The 17,827-nt window shown below is 50.2% G+C and overlaps 1 protein-coding gene across 1 annotated transcript in view; it reads right to left on the bottom strand.

Annotated features, from left to right (window-relative positions):
* Rhoq (ras homolog family member Q) overlaps nt 1-16,455 on the bottom strand; it is a 35,369-nt gene extending 18,914 nt beyond the window's left edge. Inside the window, exons 1-2 of the mRNA XM_021217857.2 lie at nt 16,099-16,455; nt 15,489-15,547 (exon numbers count right to left, since the gene is read on the bottom strand). Coding sequence (XP_021073516.1) covers nt 15,489-15,547; nt 16,099-16,240 — 201 coding nt within the window. The 5' untranslated portion in view covers nt 16,241-16,455. The remainder of the gene's footprint in view (nt 1-15,488; nt 15,548-16,098) is intronic.
* Nucleotides 16,456-17,827: the final 1,372 nt, after the last annotated feature.

Genomic DNA, 17,827 nt, shown 5'->3' with positions numbered 1-17,827 from the left:
GCACCTCAGTTCAGGAGAAAGGGGTCAGGCCAGCCTGGAGGGCATTTTTTAATTTGTGACTCATGTGGGAGGGCCCAGCCCTTTGTGAATGGTGCCACCCCTGGGCTGGTGGTCCTGGGTTCTATAAAAGCAGACTAAGCAAGCCACTGGGAGCAAGCCAGTAAGCAACACTCCTCCGTGGCCTCTGCATCAGCTTCTTCCTCCAGGTTCCTGCCCTGTGTGAGGTTTGTGTTCTAACTTCCTTCAGTGATGGACAGTGATGTGGAAGTGGGAGCCAAACGAGTCCTTTCCTCCCCAAGTTGCTTTTGGTCCTGGTGTTTCATCACAGCGACAGAAACCCTAACTAGGACAGCCTGCCCTTGCCCCAGAGCAAGAAGTGCTCCTTCCAGCCTCCATTATCAACCACACTGCAGACAGTCCACAGAACGGGGTCACAGCAGGTCACTTAACCACGGGCAATCAGGCTGCATTTTGATATTTGGATGAATAGAAATCTGTGTTTACCAGTCATCAGTAGCACTGGTGACTAAGGTGACAGGGGGACATGAAAGCAACCAAATCTTACCAAGGCGACTCTACGGTAACCAGAGACAGCTGCAGCCTAAACCCTGTGTTTGGGACCGCATGGGAAATGTGTGCTAGAAAGTCATGGTCTATACAGACCCAAAGAGTCATCGTGGCTGGAATACATTAGTGTTCCAATTGCCAAGAGCTGGACTTGGTGGATACAAGACTCTGGTCACTAGAAAGCCAGGTTCTCATGTGGAAGGGAAAGGCCTTGCTGCGGTTGCAGGATTCAAAGGACGAAAATCTCTGAGACATTTCAATAACTTTTGCTCCAAAGCCTGAATGCCAAGCGAGCTTCCTATGGACTCATTTCGCAGCGTCTTGAGGCAGCTCTGAAGGGAGCCGCTGCTGGAACATATTTATGTTTCTAATTATAAAGGGGACAACTTCAACTAGATCCCAGCTGACTGAACACACACATTTATCGCTTATCTCTCCAGAGTCCTCTAAGATGTACCAAGGTTTTGGGGGCTTTTGTTTTGTTTTGTTTTGTTATTTCCTCAAGGCATAAAGCTACATGGAAAAGCCCAACTGGAGAAAGATAACAGCACAAAACTTTAGAATCTAGAGGCAAGAAGAACAAACCGGAGCAGCTTAGCAGATCCAGGGCTGCATCTCCTGAGGCGGCCAGCAGAGTGGGACTCCGTCGGGCAGCTGTTTGCAATCATCACCAGGCCCCAGGGCCTGGAGGGGTGAGGCTGGGGCAGTGTGCTTCTGAATATAGGACAAAGGTGAGGACGGTTTAATTTCTGGTCCCCTTCTCTACCATGATAAACTCTTTAACCTTGCAAAGGATGGGGAATGTGTGCTTAAAATCAAGCCCCTGGAGCTGCTCTGTCCACCTGCTCCCGGACACTGGTAATTCTGTCCAACTCATACAGCCACTGGATAATTCTTTCCTAGGACACAGATGTGGTGGGTTGGATATGCTTGGCCCACAGAGAGTGGTACTGTTAGGAGGTGTGGCCTTTTTAGGGGAAGTGTGTCACTGTGGGGTGGGCTTTGGACGTCATCTCCTATGCTCAGGCTCTACCTATTGTAGAAGAGAGCTTCCTCTTAGCTGCCTGAGGATGTCAGTCTCTCCTGATTCCCTTTGAATCAGATGTAGAACTCTCAGCTCCTTCTCCAGCACCATGTCTGCCTGCATGCTGCCATGCTTTCCGCCATGATGATAATGGACTAAACCCCAGAACTTGTAAGCCAGCCCCAGTTAAATGTTTCTCTTTATAAGGGTTCCCTTGGTCACAGTGTCTGTTCATAGCAGTGGAAATCCAAGACAATGGCCCTAGCTCTAGAGCAAAGACAAAAACCTATTGACTTTATAGAATTCCAAAATGAAAAGGTTTAGCCAGGTCATGGTATAATCATGGTTTTCCACTGGGAGTGAGTACAGGTGGTGGTGCCCCGAGAGAACACATGTCACTGACTGGAAACATTTTGATTGCCACAGCTGGAGGAGGGTACTATTAGCACATGTGGGGAGGACAGCAGACATGGGTGGCTCTTCCTCACATCCCAGAGTGCACAAGACAGCCTCCTCCCAATAAAGAACAATAGCCCAGCACACAACAGCAGCATTTGTTGAGAAATCCTGACCTACAAGGAGACCGGAGTTAAACAACCCCCTCACCCATCTCCCACAGGCTAAGTACCGAGTAGAACCTTCAGAAATTCCAAGTTAGACTTCTTTAGTGGTAGGGGTTGAGATGAGAGGCTATACAAAAACTTCTAAAGAACAAAGACAAGAAAGCAAGGTCCATTCAAAGGACTAAGCTATATCTACCACAAGCACCCCACAGAAACACACACATCGGCTTGATGCAAAGCTTCCTTTACTAGACTCAGTCACTCCCAAAGGCACACATACTAGAGTCACTAAACTCAGTCTCCCTGTAGCACCATCCTCCTGGCCTTTCAGACACAGGGAACTGTGGGCCTAATATACTGTAGTCTTCCTATATACACATACCTATGATCAATTCAGTTCATAAATTAGACATAATAAAAAATCAAGAACAAATAATAAGCTGGATCAATATACTGTAGTTAATCAAACTTCAAAGGAATTATCATTAACATCCTTAGAGAAATTACAGAGAATATTTCATCAAAAACCACTAGGTGTGTTATGAAAACCGGGCATTCACCACCCACCCAGTGTGGCGGTGCACACCTTTAATCCCAGAATTTAGGAGGTAGAGACCTGTAGAACTCTGAGTCTGAAGCCAGCCTGGTCTACAGAGTGAGCTCAGGCCTACCAGGGCCACACAGTGAGACTCTGTCTCAAAGAACCAAAGCCCCTCGTTGAGCAATAGCGGCAGGAAAAGGGAATATCCCGAAAACAAGAAAGTCTGCTCAACATTAAAAATAGAATCACATTTAAAAACCAAAATAGGGACATACCGGCAAATAATAAGATTGAGGAAATAACCCTAAGATAGAGCAAACCGAACAGAGAAAGTAAAATATAAGGAAATTAAGAAGATGTTCCAGGAAGCCTGGCCTTTAAATCTAGGTAAGAGAAGTAAAGGAAGAGGAAGTGAAGAAATAAAAGAAATGAATCAAAGTGTTTCCCAGAAGCAAAATATGAATTTTTAGACTTCAGGCGGTGTCCAGCTGCCAGCGGGACCCTACCCGACAGTGGACACCTGCCGCCTTTCAGGAGGGCGAAACTGGAGACCTGACTGTTTCCAGAGCCGGGTTCCTGAAGACAGATCAAGACCCAGTTGGCTTGAGTTTCAAAGAACATAACAGAAACTAGAAAAGGCTATGCCTTTGAAATTCTGAAGAAGAAAGAAAAGTCAATCAAGTCTGAAAGAAACAAAAAACCTCGAGAACACTTGGTTTGAGGCCAGCCTGGTCTACATAGTGAGTTCCAGGGCTACACAGAGAAACCCTGTCTTGGGGAGGGAGGGTTGAAGGGAGACAAAAGAAATAAACAAACAAAAAAAACCTATTGGGTATCAAAAAACTTTCCCGTGATAAACCTTTTTCACTCCAGAAATTGTTTAAAATATGTCCTCTGTCAGAGTGAGGAACAGAAGGAGAAGCCATGAAATCCTGAACGTGGGGATTTAACTAAGGGACTGTGACCAGGAAACTCACAAGTGTACAGNATGAGAGACACCAGGCCACTGAGAGCAGCTGGAAGGATGAGGAGGGACGCTCTCAAGGAGAGACTGACAGAATGTTGGACTAGGTGACTGCCTGAAGGTCGGGCTGGAGGGGAAACAGTGGGGCCTGAGAGCTGAGTAAGAGAAGACAATCCCACCTCTGCATCCACACAGGGGGAGGCCAACAGTGGGCGTGGCACCGTACACCGCCCACCTGGGACCACCCAGACACAAGCAGAAGTACACCACTGGTCAGCCTAAAATCATGAAACAGCCACTGCAGAGCTAGGGAAGTGGGTGGTGCCTTGAGAGAGCTGGACTGTCAGAGTGTGAAGTGAAGACAGAACATTTGTTCCTGAAGTAAGCACCTGCGAGCAGACAGTGGAGACCACAGGAAAGGGGACACAGCCTTGCTACAGGAGAAACACGAAGAGAGCAGTCAGATGTCCTTAACCGAGGATGGCCGACTCTTAAAGCATCTACATAAAAACTTTGATACAAATAAAATGACCTTTAAAAATCCTGGGGGAGAACTATCTAAAATCATTCAGTATCCCTGCTCAGACTCTTGTCCCAGCCTCCCTGCTTAGTGTGCACACACATTCACCGCTCTAGCCACTGCCGTTGGCAGTATTCATTCATGCTCTCACACTGCATGCATCATTAGCGTCCTACGTTTCTTTAAAAATTTGTGAAAGCGGTTTCTAATAGCTGCTGTTATCCTAGCCCATGTCATTCTGTGCTTAATAATTGCCTTTTTTTTTTTTTTACCAGTCCTCAATGTGTTCATAATTGATCACTGTTGTGAGTAACACTGTGTAGACCATTTGTATGTAAACCTCTGTGTACTCTGACCTTTTTCTGGTTATAAATTCAGAGAAAAGGAGAGTACCAGACATGGCCAACCTGTGGCCTGTGGGCTACATGCACCTCAAGATAGCTATAAATGTGGACGAGAAAAAAAAAAAAACATATTTAAAACATTCTGAGATCTTTGTCTTCATGAGAGATTTTTGTTAGCTCACAAAGTTCTTGAGTGTGAACTTTGGAGATGACAGTGTAGTGCTGATGCATCACAAGGTTAGACACAAGGGATGTAGAGTGAGTGAGTGAGTGAGTGAGTGAGTGAATGAATGAATGAATGAAAAGGATGGACACACCATGCTGTTGGGAGTAAAAACTGTCCCGCTACCTTGAAGATATCTGACAAAGCCCCTGAATTAGCAGCGATAATAGATTGATTAGACCGAAAGCTGATTAGACCGAAAGAGAGAAAACCTAGCTAAAAAGAAATGAAATATTGACATTCTGCAACACAGATAAACCTTGAAAACATGCCAAATGGAAGAGCCAAAGATAAAAGGGCAAATCTGAATACAAAACATCCACAATAGGCAAATCTACAGAACAGACGTGGACCAATGGTGGCAAGGGAGGAAGGGGGACAGAGAGTGACCAATAAAATGGTCTGCAATTTATAATATCTCAGCTTTATTTTTTTAAATCTTTTTTTATTTTTTTATTATTATTTTCTTTATTTACATTTCAAATGCTATCCTGAAATTCCCTTTACCCCACCCCCACCCCTGCTCCCCTACCCACCCACTCCCACTTCTTGGCCCTGGCCTTCCCTGTGCTGGGTCATATAAAGTTTGCAAGACCAAGGGGCCTCTCTTCCCAATGATGGCCGATTAGGCCATCTTCTGCTGCATATGCAGCTAGAGACACGAGCTCAGGGGGTACTGGTTAGTTCATATTGTTCCACCTACAGGGTTGCATCGCCCTTCAGCTCCTTGGGTACTTTCTCGAGCTCCTCCATTGGGGGCCCTGTGTTCCATCCAATAGCTGACTGTGAGCATCCACTTCTGTGTTTGCCAGGCACTGGCATAGCCTCACAAGAGGCCACTAATATCTCAGCTTTAAATACTAAAGTGAGAGTAAATGTGTATACCACCAGCTTGATCCACAGCAAGGTTTGCCTACTTGCCTGGTTACTGACCCCTCTGTCACCCAAGGTGTCTGTGCCTGTCTGGGCCCACCTGAACAACACAGCTCTCTCCCTCTCATGTGTACAAGCCGCTCTGGAGGCACACCTGACATAACTAACACACAGTTATGTTCTCACAACAGTTCAAACCCACAGCCAGTAAGTAGATCTGGCAGTCTGTCTGTCTGCTCTGGGCTCTGCAGTGAGTGTCACTGTGCCTTCATGGGCAATGCATTAAAACCACCACTTACAAGCCTTCGATAATGTCTAGACAGGCCAGAATCCTCTTCCAAATGGCAGAGCCTTTTATGAAAGTCAGTTTTTTTTGCATAATAATCTAACAGACTCTCTGAAATCCAACACTCACCTGGTTCCTACGTCGATTTCCAAACCTTGTGTAAAATTCGATGTCACACACAGTGTCCCTTAGGGGCTTCAACAATCTTCATGGGTGATAAAGATCTACTCAAGAACAAAGCCAAGTGCCAGGTTGTGGCGCAGTCAATTATTTGGTTAAATTTCAGAAATGGAGTCTTATGTTCATCTCAGATGGGAAGCAGCTGCTGCACTGAGCCACCTCAGAATGACTTTCCTAATTTCTGGGTGACGCCTGGGTGAGTCCTTTGCTGGACAGAGGCCCTGGTATGGGAATAGAAGTCTCCATCCCTCCTCTGCCCCTCCCTTGTCCTCTCCCCACATGTAGCACTGTCCCCGGGTTTTCGGGGCTAAGGAAGCTTCTAGAGACACCTTTGGGTGATAAGAGTGAGTCCTGACCCAGCTGGCCAGGAAGGACAGTCCCTTTGCAATTAAGCTGGAGACACCAGGGGCTTTCATTGAACTGGCGAGTCAGAAGTAAGTGCCCTCGGTGGCAGCTCTTACAAGGGGCCTGCAGATCCAGCAGCTCATACTACTGACCATTATGCTATTCAAAGGAGGGTGCTTCTAGACTAGAACAACAACAACAAAAAAAATTAAAGGAAACAAAAAGATATCATTTGAAAGGAAGGGAGCAGAGGAGTGGGGAGAGAGGCCACTCCACAGAGCACTGAGCTCAGCCAAGGTGGGTGTTGAGCAACACAGCACTTCTTCTGCCTCCAGCCACTGTGATCTGCGTGGAATTTAATACCAGAAAGGTGCCACCTCCCATCTATGGAACTAAGACAACACAAAGCCAAGCTGATATCCGGGCTGGACACAGGGTTTGACCCCACGAACAAACCTCAGCTAAAGAGACTGTATCTGTCGAGCTACTTAATAGGCAAGAGAGAACATGGCTTGGCATGAATCAAGGAATACCTGTGGAGTCTACTATTTGCACACCCTTCTGGCAGACATCACACTCATGGATCCAAGGTTTGCACATATGCCATCTCACCTCCATTTTCCTCCTGTGTCCACAGGCAGGCTGGGAGGAGGCCATTCATTAAGCAAGTGTGGAGAGTCCCAACACATGTTCAAAATGAGGAAGGAGGCCACAAGAATGTTTAGGAAAGAAGATTAAGCATAAAGTTCAGCCATGTTCCCCAGACACTGGGACAGTGTGTACGGTGGGTGACAAAGGCAGCTTGCTGAGAGGAGACACCAGGTCTCACAAACAGTGTCTGGGCAGCTCTGACTTTTGGCCTGTATCAGAATCCCTCATCCAGTCTGGACCAACAGTGATCTCCCCAAGCTTGTGATTTAGGAGGTAGGGTCGATTAAGATCTGAGATGCCTAACAAGTCCCCAGACAGGCTGTGGCACTTCGAGAGGCCAGCGCATGTAGGGATGCAGTTCGACTCCATCTGCCTGGGAAGTCCTGCTCTGCCTTGGCCCTCAGTAGGAACTCATTACAGAAGAGCAGACCCGGGAAGTCCTGCTCTGACTTGGCCCTCAATAGGAACTCATTACGGAAGAGCAGACCCTGTCCCCCTTGGCACCTCCAGAAAGGGACCCTTCATGTCTCTATCACAGGCCCCAGCCCAGACTTGGTTCTCAGGGACTGCTTACTGGCTGGCTAGAGGGAGAAGCTGGAGTGGTGCTCTCATCTAGACAGATACCACAGAAAGCTGGAAGCTAGAGGATCTGGGAGCCCACGGATGGTGATAGCCATGCAGATTGCTCAGCAAGTGGCCGATGAAGACATGGGAAGATGTGTCTTGATGAAAGAGACACGTTTCAGTGCACTTACCAGGCGAGCTCTTTACCACTGTGTATACCCCAAGTCCCAGACATGAATTTGTGGAGAGGCAACTTCCCCTGAATAAGAAAACCCTGGGGGGGGGGGGTAAAGGAAGCACCTAAGAGGTCCCGGCGGGGCAGTTCCCAAGCAGCAGACCGACCGACAGACAGCAGGTCAGGTGGGCACAACGACATGGAACAGAAAGGGGCATGGAGGGACACAAGGCAAATGGCAGATAGCTACGTTCACTCACCCATCAGCAGTGTGGCCCGAGCACCCCCAAGGCGTGCCCTTTTTAAGGAAGTCCAGGGGCATATGAACAGCAAGGCAAAACAGTCTCAAGTTCCCAGGAACAATATTTGCTGGAATAATTACAGTCCCAGCCCCCGACATCCTACCCAGAAACCACTCCACCAACTCTAGAAAAGTCACAAAATAGTCAACTCTGGAGCACGTGTCAGGGAACAAGACACTTGCTTGAGGACAAACTGATTGGTGTCGGCTAACACAAAGATCCAGGACTTGTAATTGCAAGTCCTATCCTAGAAACAGGTCTTTTAACTTTCACCAACTGTGAAATGTATGTATGACCTGGAGCGGACCACTTAACTGGAAAACGGGGCAGACACCACTCTCAGAGATGAGAAAGCTAAGGCAACAAGTTTACACGGTGGGAAATCACCATTCAAGGCTGAGCCCCCACATCTACCCCGAGGTTCCAGACATCTGGGACCTAGGCTGGCTCTCCTCTCTGGCCAGTCACCACAAAAGAAACAGCAACAATAAAGGCCTCCTCCTCCTCCTCCTCCTCCTCCTCCTCCTCCTCCTTTGCTTCTTCTTCTGCTAAAACCAAGAAACAAGACAGCAGATTAATATCTCTCTAATTACTAAGTTGTCAATCAAAAGGGGGAAATCTCTAATTTAGCTACCAAGCCTACACCTCAAGCTGGCAGAGAGAGCAGGGACCCCTGGCCCACAAAGACACACGTAGGATGCCTCTTAAGCCTGCCCTCGCCACGCTACCTCCCAGTACCCCTGCCAGGGTATGCATGGCCTCTTTTAATGCTGTGCTTCTCAGACTTGCACTTGGTGGCACAGAGAGAAAGGAGCTGCTGTGCCCAGCACAAGCTGGGTGGGGACAGGGAGCTGAACCCCAGCATGTCCCAAGCCCCTCCTGGCCACCCCTAAGAGGGGAGAAGATTCTTCTGTTGGGAGACAGAAAACTCTGACTTGGCCCCCAAACCCTACCAGAAGGTACAATCATAACCCATTATGTGGATGTGGACATCAGTTTGGGAGAGGGGCAGCTTCTGAGCAGGAAGCAGCAGAGCCAGGGGGATGGCCAGGGTGGTGGCCATAGCCAGGGAGATGGCCAGGGTGGCCAGCAGTGCTCTCCCCTTTCCTGCCTTTCCCTGTATCAGCCAAAGCAGCAATGCTCGCCCTGGAGGAGGGGGGTCCTGTAGCATGCTCTCCTCTCCTTCAGCCTCCCAGCTGTGCAATGCACTTCCCAGGGTCTTGTCACCTTCCTTTCCCCCACAGAAGGCTGGGACACAGAGCAGGCACCAAATCGACATCACCAGAACCCAGCAGGTATGGCACTCCCTTGAGTGAGGTAACTCTACGTAATTCCCAACCCGTGCAGCCAACCTGCAAGGTAGACACTGTCTCCCATCACGTATGGAAGCAAAGAGGCTGTGGGATAAGTTGGCTGGTGAACTGATCTTAGCCACATGGAAATATAGACAAGGTTTGGTGTTCAGCAGCAGAATCCAAAACCCATCATCCAAACTACGTTGTGGTCAGGGGACCTTGAAGATGCAAAAGCCGGAGCCTGGCAACTGTCAAGCCTAGTGAGCCAAGTCAGAGCCAAAACTGGTAGTTTGATGCACCATCCACATGCCTGCGTCACAATCCTCTGATGGATGACAGCTGAATCACCAGAGAGGGAGCTGTACCTGGTGCTCTTAGCCACCGGAGAGCTTTTAGCTGAGCGAGTGGAGAGCCAATGAGAAAGAATTATTCATTTTAAGGCATCTGTGCCTAGCATCCCATAGGCTCTGGAATGTGGTGGAGGACACAGTGCCCTGCCATCCCCGGAGCTCATCGAAGGCACGAAGCATCCCAGAGACAATGGCGGGCAGTGGTCCCATACCACTTATATGAAGGGCTGGGGCAGCTGGCCACCTGCCACCTACAGGCTTCCCCAGCTGTGACAGGCACTGAAAGAGGAAGAGCAATGTGCTGAGGGCAAAGAAAGCCACTCCCAGACCCAAAGGGGCCAAATTAGGGCAAAATCAACCCCCTGGGGTGTGAAAGGTGTCTTAAATAGTTCAGGTTTTTTTTTTTTTTTTTTTTTTTTTTTAGCTGCATGTGTAGGTTTTTTGGTTGGTTGGTTTTTGCCTGGTTTCTCTGCTGCTGCCCTTTTCCTCTCTGACACCACTGCAGTGCCTGAGGCCTCCGGGGTACCTGCTGCCGCCACACGTCCTCGCTAGAGACTGGTACTTTCCTGGAGAGATGCTAGGCTGAAACCCAAACCTCACCACAAAAGTCCAGTTCTCCAAAAAGACCCTGACCAGGGCATGAGACTACAAGTTCAAAGCCCAGTATTTAAAAGGGGGAGGGGGAGCTGGAAAGATGGTTCAGTGGTTAAGAGCACTGACTGCTCATCCAGAGGTCCCGAGTTCAATTCCCAGCAACCCACATCGTGGCTCACAGCCATCTGTAGATGGGATCCCTCTTCTGGTGTCTGAAGACAGTGACAGTGTACTCGCATATAAATCTAAGGAAAAAAAGTTAGCTCTGTGGCCATACCCTGGCACACACAGCAAGATGTGCTCAGCCCTCTAGGCCCCCAACTTCGCCAGCCCCCCAAGGCTGACACAGCATCTTGTTCGGTCTGCAGCATTCATCTTTGGCATACCAGGCAGGAAACATTAGTTTAAAGACTAGAAAGGTCATGAGACCTCAGGAGAACCATGCTGGAAGCTGACAGAAGCACTCAGAAAGGTTGAGACCCAACACAAGGCTCAGGAGGACACTCCCCCACCACCCGAGTCCCACCCAGGAAAACACGGTGTATTTTAAAGAGCAACAGCTTATGAATGGACAGGCCACTCACCTCCTCAATCCAGAGGAGGAAGCCAAGCATGCCTGTGTGATACAGTGCAGCCTAGGGTATAAATATCTTCTACAGAGGTTAGCAAAATGCAGACAAGAAATCTATGGTGCGTTACCAAGGGAGACTGGAGGCCCAAGGCCACATCTCGCCTGTTGCAGCTCACATCTGAAAGAGGCTCAGGGCTGCTCACATGCTCTGTGCCCTCAAGGATGGAATGGGAGGCTGAGGGAACCTGAAGCCTGTTGGGATGTGGGTGGTCACGCCCTACAACCTACATCTGCGTGCTGCACACCTACCTACCCTGATGTAGAAACCCATTTTTCTGACTCACCCAGCTCTTTCCCTCACTTGCTGTTTCCTCTATGGGAACAATCTACCTGGAAAGATGTTATGAACAAACCCTACTTGACATTAAAAGGCATCTGAGGAGGTGGCAGCACTGTTGCCCCACCCCCACCTCCTCCCCCTCCCCACATACTATGCTAGGTTCTTGGGTGCCATCCCATGAAATGTAGAAGAGGAGAGGGACCTCCTGTCTGCTGCCTCCAGTTGAGGTTCCCTTGGCTGGAGGAAGTGCCTTCCTGGGTACCCAGAGAGCTGTGGGGGGAGGGGGGCAGCTACAGCTGCTGGGTTATGGCAAGTGTGAAATAAATCTCATTTGTTACTGAAAAGCTACCCCAGGGGATACTGGAGCAAGGATATTTATAGCTCTCATGTGTGCAACCCTGAACTTAAGTTGCCAGATATAGCAACAGCATGCCTACAGCATACATGTGAACTTGGACGCAGTGACAGTGGCTAAATCTAGAACTTCAGGGATCCCAAACTCACCCCAGCACACCCCTCCTGAGTGTCAGGATTCTGAGACCTGGGATAAATTGGACTTTGGTGCTTTCCTCTTCAGGGTATCAGGTTCTGCCTTCCTGCCAAGGATTAAGAGATCAGGCCTGGAGCGCAGGCAGAGAGCAGTCTGCCAAGCAGATCCCTGCTGGCTTGTTTGGGCACAGGGAAAGCTCGTCCCACTTCCTTCCATTCTCAAAAGAGTAGAGGCCCGTGGGGCAATCCCACCTTTCTAATTCCCTCCCAGGGCAGGCAGAGGGCTAATACAGAGCCTACACTGAAGGCCCAAAGTCAGGCAGGAAAGGAGAAGTTCCACAGAGGCCTAGGCAGAAAGCCAGATCTCCCTGCAAGACCCCCAGAGTAGGGCAAGGTGCTGTGTTGACTTCCACTCTAAAACGCTTGGCAGCCAAAATGGCACGCTGCCCTTGGACCAATCTAAGGCTCAGCCAAGAAGGGGAGGGGGACTCCCTTCAGCAGCAGTGCTTGTGACGGGAACATCAAAGAGATGTCTCTAGACCAGGCACATGGAGGGGCCTGCTGTCCAACACACTCTTGTACCCCGTTCTCTGTCTCTGCTGATAGCAGCGAAGGTCAGATAGACATGAGCCTTGACTGGTGGGTCCCTAACAGGTCAATGGGGCAAGTGTTGCTTGTGGTTATGGACTTGACTGGAGTCATCAAGAAGGCCAAGTGTAAAGACGTGGGCTGGAGGTGCCAACCCGAGCGGGGCATTGCTGCATTTATTTAAGTAGGTATGCCAAGCACCCACACACAGGGGCAAACCATTTGGAGAGAAGGCCAGTGCTTTCCAGCGCTGTAATCCTCCTCCTCATCCCACTGTCTCTGGAAAAAGAACCAGCTGCAACCTACATATGCCCCTTGCTTCTCAACCTCTACTCAGAACCTGAAACTATTTCCCTGGCTCCACACCTCTGCAAACAATTCTAGGACCTGGCACGGTAGTGGAGTCGATCAACTTCAGGCATGATACATTGTGCTCTGCTTTTGACCACCCCCAAACCCCCAAATTACCTCGTCCATAGCAGAACACAGTAATTTCTTGTGATATCATTTGCACACCTACTATACACAAAGAACTGTTCATGCCAACTGTTTTTGCAAAGGTTAATGAATTTAAGACAGCCTACATCCCTGCAGTGGCGATCCTAATTGTCAACATTTTACTATTACAGAGAAAGTAAATAAATTCAGTTAGAATCTAGTATAGGTAGAGATAGGACCCCAAGGTGTTTTAGTCCTGAAGCCCACAGATGTCCCTCTTTTTCTATCTGGCTAAAAATCCCTGACATCTGAGTATATGTATGTATGTACATTTGTTTACCACTATTATTATCATAAAAGGATTCTGGTATATATTTATAGAGAGATAGGGTCTTAAAAATCAGCATATAAACATACATAAGACACATGAGCAATCATTTGATTAAGAATCTTACATACACTCCTACCAGCAGTGGTGATCCCATAACTTAAATGTTTTCTTTTGCATACCCCAGATTTCTACTTAGCAAGATCAAACAGCCCTACCATTTTGTCTGATAATGGCTACATTTTCGTACTACAAATGAAATTAATTATCAATAACTTTAACCCAAAATCCTAAGTATTCATCTGTGATACCTACCAACAGGTGACATGTGACCCCCGATCACACCCAGATTACTGCCACCAAGAGAATGGTTGTAAAACTTCATGCATACAAACAATCTGACCGACCTGGGGCACCTCGGTACTTCCCAGGACCCCACTGGAGTGGTACGGGGTCCTTTATCTTGGCAGCAAGCTTTTGTAAGCTGTGTGAGCTTAGATGTACATACACGTGCACGTGGTTGCCCCGGTCTCTGCTATGTAGAAGGCAAATATTAACTGGGCTTGCTGAATAAAGTGCATGTTTAAAACACGACCATTGCAACAACAAGATGAGGTAGGATAAGAAATTAAAATTGGGAACTTTCTTCTCCAAAAACTGTTTCGACTGTTGTCAACTCCCTGTCTATCAACAGCACTATTTGAAAGTTGGAGGTACTTGGCTGCTGTCCACTCCTTGCCCTCCAAAACGGATGAAAGGGGTGTTGGTGGGGTTAAAGAATGACCAAAGCAGGCCCTAGAAGCTGAGAATCAGACAGACAGACAGACAGACAGACACACACACACACACACACACACACACACACACACACAGCACTGGCTTGGGCAACTTGAGTGACAGGGGTGTCCTCCGGCCGGCCCTTTGCACTGCTAGTAGGTCTCCATCTTCAGATGTTCCTCTAACTCAGTGCTCCTCCACCTTCCTGTTCCTCTAACTCAGTGCTCCTCCACCTTCCTGTTCCTCTAACTCAGTGCTCCTCCACCTTCCTAGTCTATTCCCCTTTATCACAGTTCCTCCTGTTGCCATGACCCTAAACCATAAAGTTACTTTGTTGCTATTTCATAACTGTAATTTTGCTACTGTTATGACTCTTAATGTAAATATTTGATGCATAGGATAGCTGATATGTGATCCTTTCCCCACAGGCTGAGAACCACTGCTCTAACAGTTTAGAAATTGGGGCCAAATCAGGCCCCTCCCTCCTGCCCAAAAACCCACAAAATATTTCTAGACTTGAGTATAGAATCTGAGAGCGGACAATGCTAAAAGGCAAATCTAATCAAACACATATTTAACATATAGTATCTGATGGTATTTCTCTCCCTCTGGCCCCCACCCCACCCCACCTCCATTTAGCCTCCTGTTCACAACTAGAGAAGCGCAATGATTGGAGTCACTGTTCATCATTCAATGGCTCACACATCCTCAGGACTCTCAAGACTGCATAAGACACAGCAACTTCCAAAGACTTCAGAGCACACTGCAGAGCTGAATTCTGCGAAACCATCACCTTAGCCCCAGAAGGAAGTGGGTCTGGCAAGACAGTGGAGCTGGGTTAGGGAGACAGAACCCCAGAAAACCCCTTAACCCTACAGGAGAACAGCCTGACCCTTCTGGTTTGCCAGCACTAGCCAGAGGCTGCAGAGAGAAGTGTCCCTTTCCTTTCTGCATATAATCTCTTCAAAGAAAACACAAAGTCACCTGGCCCTCCATGGGGAAGAAAGCTCTTCCTCCAAGACTCCTGCTGAACTCTTAACCCTACCCGCCCCGAACCCCAGGGAGTGGCTGACGGTTGTTGTTTTTTCTTTTTCCCTGTGCTCCTCTGGTAACACCACAAATTACGTTTTCAGAGACTGGAGTCCCAGAGTGCAATGATGTTGTAATAAACATAACCAGGACCAAATGCCTTCCCAGCCTCTTAGATGATGCCATTTCCCACCAATCAGGCTCCTCGGGCAGGCAGACCACTCACCAATGAGGGCCCAGACAGAGGCTGTGAGGGGGAGACCTGGTCATCAGCATCTAAAAATAAGAACGCTTTACCATTGGCCGCTGCCACTTTGCAACAGGAGTTGGGACCCACTCACCAGGCAACACACGTAACAACCCATACAGTCAAAAACTTTTCACATCGCGGGGTTCACGCTGGTCTGCGTTTTCTTTTGGGTTTGTTTCTTTAATTTGCTGACTTAAGAAAAAAACCTGATCTTGAGGCAGCCCCCTAGACACTTCAGTTTCCAAAGGCCCTCCACAGCCACACAGAATTGGCGAGAGATGGGGGTAAGGGAACCAGCCAGAGGCCAAAACACTCACCTGTCCAGCTGTGTCATAGAGTCCCAAGAGGTACTGCTTGCCCCCCACGGTGACGCTGACTGCAAGGACAGAAGTGGGGGTGGGGAGAGAAGCTCACAGTGATCTGAGGTCTAGCACTTTCGCTCCCCACAGTAACCTCTTTCCCAAATACTGGGAAGCATGTGGATGCTCCCCAGGAGAGAACATCCATCCCCTTTTCTCTGAGTCCACTTCACTGCCAGGTGGCATGAGATATAGGTGTAATGTGGCCCCTGCCATCCACCGCCCCCCCTTCTCCCAAACCCTGTAGCCACGTCTACCCTAGTGTTCCCAGATGTTTCCCCTACAGGGGTTTCGGGCAGTAAGCGAAGAGACAGCTGGAAGGTCAAGAAGGGCGCTCAGGGGACTGAAAAGTGTGGGAGAAGGGGCAAAGGGGGAGATAGGAATGGGGTGGGAGTTGCAGCGAGGGGTGACCAGAGGCACAGCTTGGGGGGGGGGNGGAGCCGCCAGGCAGAGGGCACTGCGGGGGAGGGGAGCACGCTCAGGGGAAGCAAGCCAGGGGGCTCAGCCAAAGTTACTCCAAAGTTCCCAGCCCGGGATCAGCCCCTTAGTCAGCAGGGCAGAGGCGTACCTGCGTAGTGGTCGAAGACAGTGGGCACGTACTCCTCGGGGAAGGCGTCGTTGGCATAGCTCATGAGCAGGCACGTCTTGCCCACCGCCCCGTCGCCGACCACCACGCACTTCAGCATCAGCGCGCCGGGCCCGTGAGCCATGCTGCGACCGGCCGGCCTCGGGGCATGGTCCCCCCGAAGCCCCCGCCCTGGCCCCGGGCTCAGCCCCAGCCCGCCTGGGGGGTCCGCCGTCGCCGCCGCTCGGCGCAGCAGGGCCGCCCTCCCGGCCCCATGCAGCGGTTCCCCTGACCGGAGGGGAAGGTGCGGCGGGCCCGGGGCGCAGCCGCCGCCGCTTCGATCTCTGCCCCGCTCCCCGCCCTGGCCCGGCTCGCCGCGCCCGCCTGCTGGCCCCGCCGCTCGGCGCCCCAACCCGCTCCCCGGCCCGGCCTCCCCAGGAGGATCCACCGGATCATAAGACCGTCCGGCCCCAGGGGAGTCGGCAACTTTGGGGAGGGCGGCGGAGGGGAGGGGCCAGGCGGCTCTGCCCGCCCCGCGCCACTCCGGCCCCCGCCCTCCTGGGTCGGTGAAGGGGGGTGGGGGAGGGCGGTCCCGGCGGCTCCGGAGTGCGGCGCGCCCCGCGCCCGCGCCCGCCGTGCGCTCCTGCCGCTCACCCTAGCTTGACTCCCTGCGAGGCGGGCGCGGAGGCCGAGGAGGAGGCGCCCCGGATCCGGGAGGATGGGGACTGGGGGAGGGGCTCTTGGGCAGCCGCTAGAAAGGAGCCCAGGGCTCCTCGCGAAAGTGCGGCCAAAGCCCGGAAGCGTCCGCAGGCCCCGGTGCCCGGAGGAGACGTGAAGGCCTTTCAGGGAACCACGACGACTTCCACGGTGACGCAATTCTGCCAAATTATACAGATGTATATATTTAAATTCTGCCTGGAAGGCAGGAGCCATCTCGTCGACCTGCAAGTGCTTCACGCAACTAGAAATCAGGAACATCGGCCAAGAGGGTTATAAAAATAATTAATAACAACAATTAGAAAGGCATGCGGAGGCTGGGAGGGTGGTGGGTCTCTGAGCTGGAAAACTAAGACTTCTGGCTTATTGCTTGCTTTTCAGCATCACTACCCCACGCTTTTCGCAGCACGAGCTTGAGTCATTTTCTATGAAATCGGTGACTAAGAGATGCAGCATATTGCACCCCCAACCAGCCACAAAGGGGCGAGCCCTTGTCAGGAGACCGCAAATGTTATTTGTGCTCCCCCTGGAGGCGACATCGTCCGAGGCTTCCTTTCACTTCCAAGTGTCTCTCCAAAAGTATTAAGTTGTGATCCTTGGGATATGATGTAGCCTCACGCTCTGACACTTGGCCAGTGATTCAGGACCAACCCTGCGCCTCTGTCTGGCAAGTCCGGAAACACTTGTCTGGCCAGGGCCAGTTAGTTGTGTAGCTGCTTTAAACATACGGTCCTGGTGCGAAGGCTCACTCTGTGCTGACCGACCCCACACCACTACCCCCAAGCTTGCTGACAGGGAAGTCGCTTCCTCTCACCCCTTCATAGTGGTAGAAAATGCTGTGTTGAGAGGTGTGTGGGTCATTCATACCCTTGCCCCCGGGATTTAGGTGGGGGAAACTGGGACCTGAGAAGTGGTTACCAAAAGGTTCCCGGTGTTCAAGGGCCACCTGGGGAGATGTGTAGGGGAACATCTCTCCATGCCCTGTCCACTGCATTCGAATGGAGGTACTTGCATT

This window comes from Mus pahari, chromosome 18 (genome assembly GCF_900095145.1).
Source record: "Mus pahari chromosome 18, PAHARI_EIJ_v1.1, whole genome shotgun sequence".
NCBI lineage: Eukaryota > Metazoa > Chordata > Mammalia > Rodentia > Muridae > Mus > Mus pahari.
This window is presented reverse-complemented; position numbering and strand designations above follow the sequence as displayed.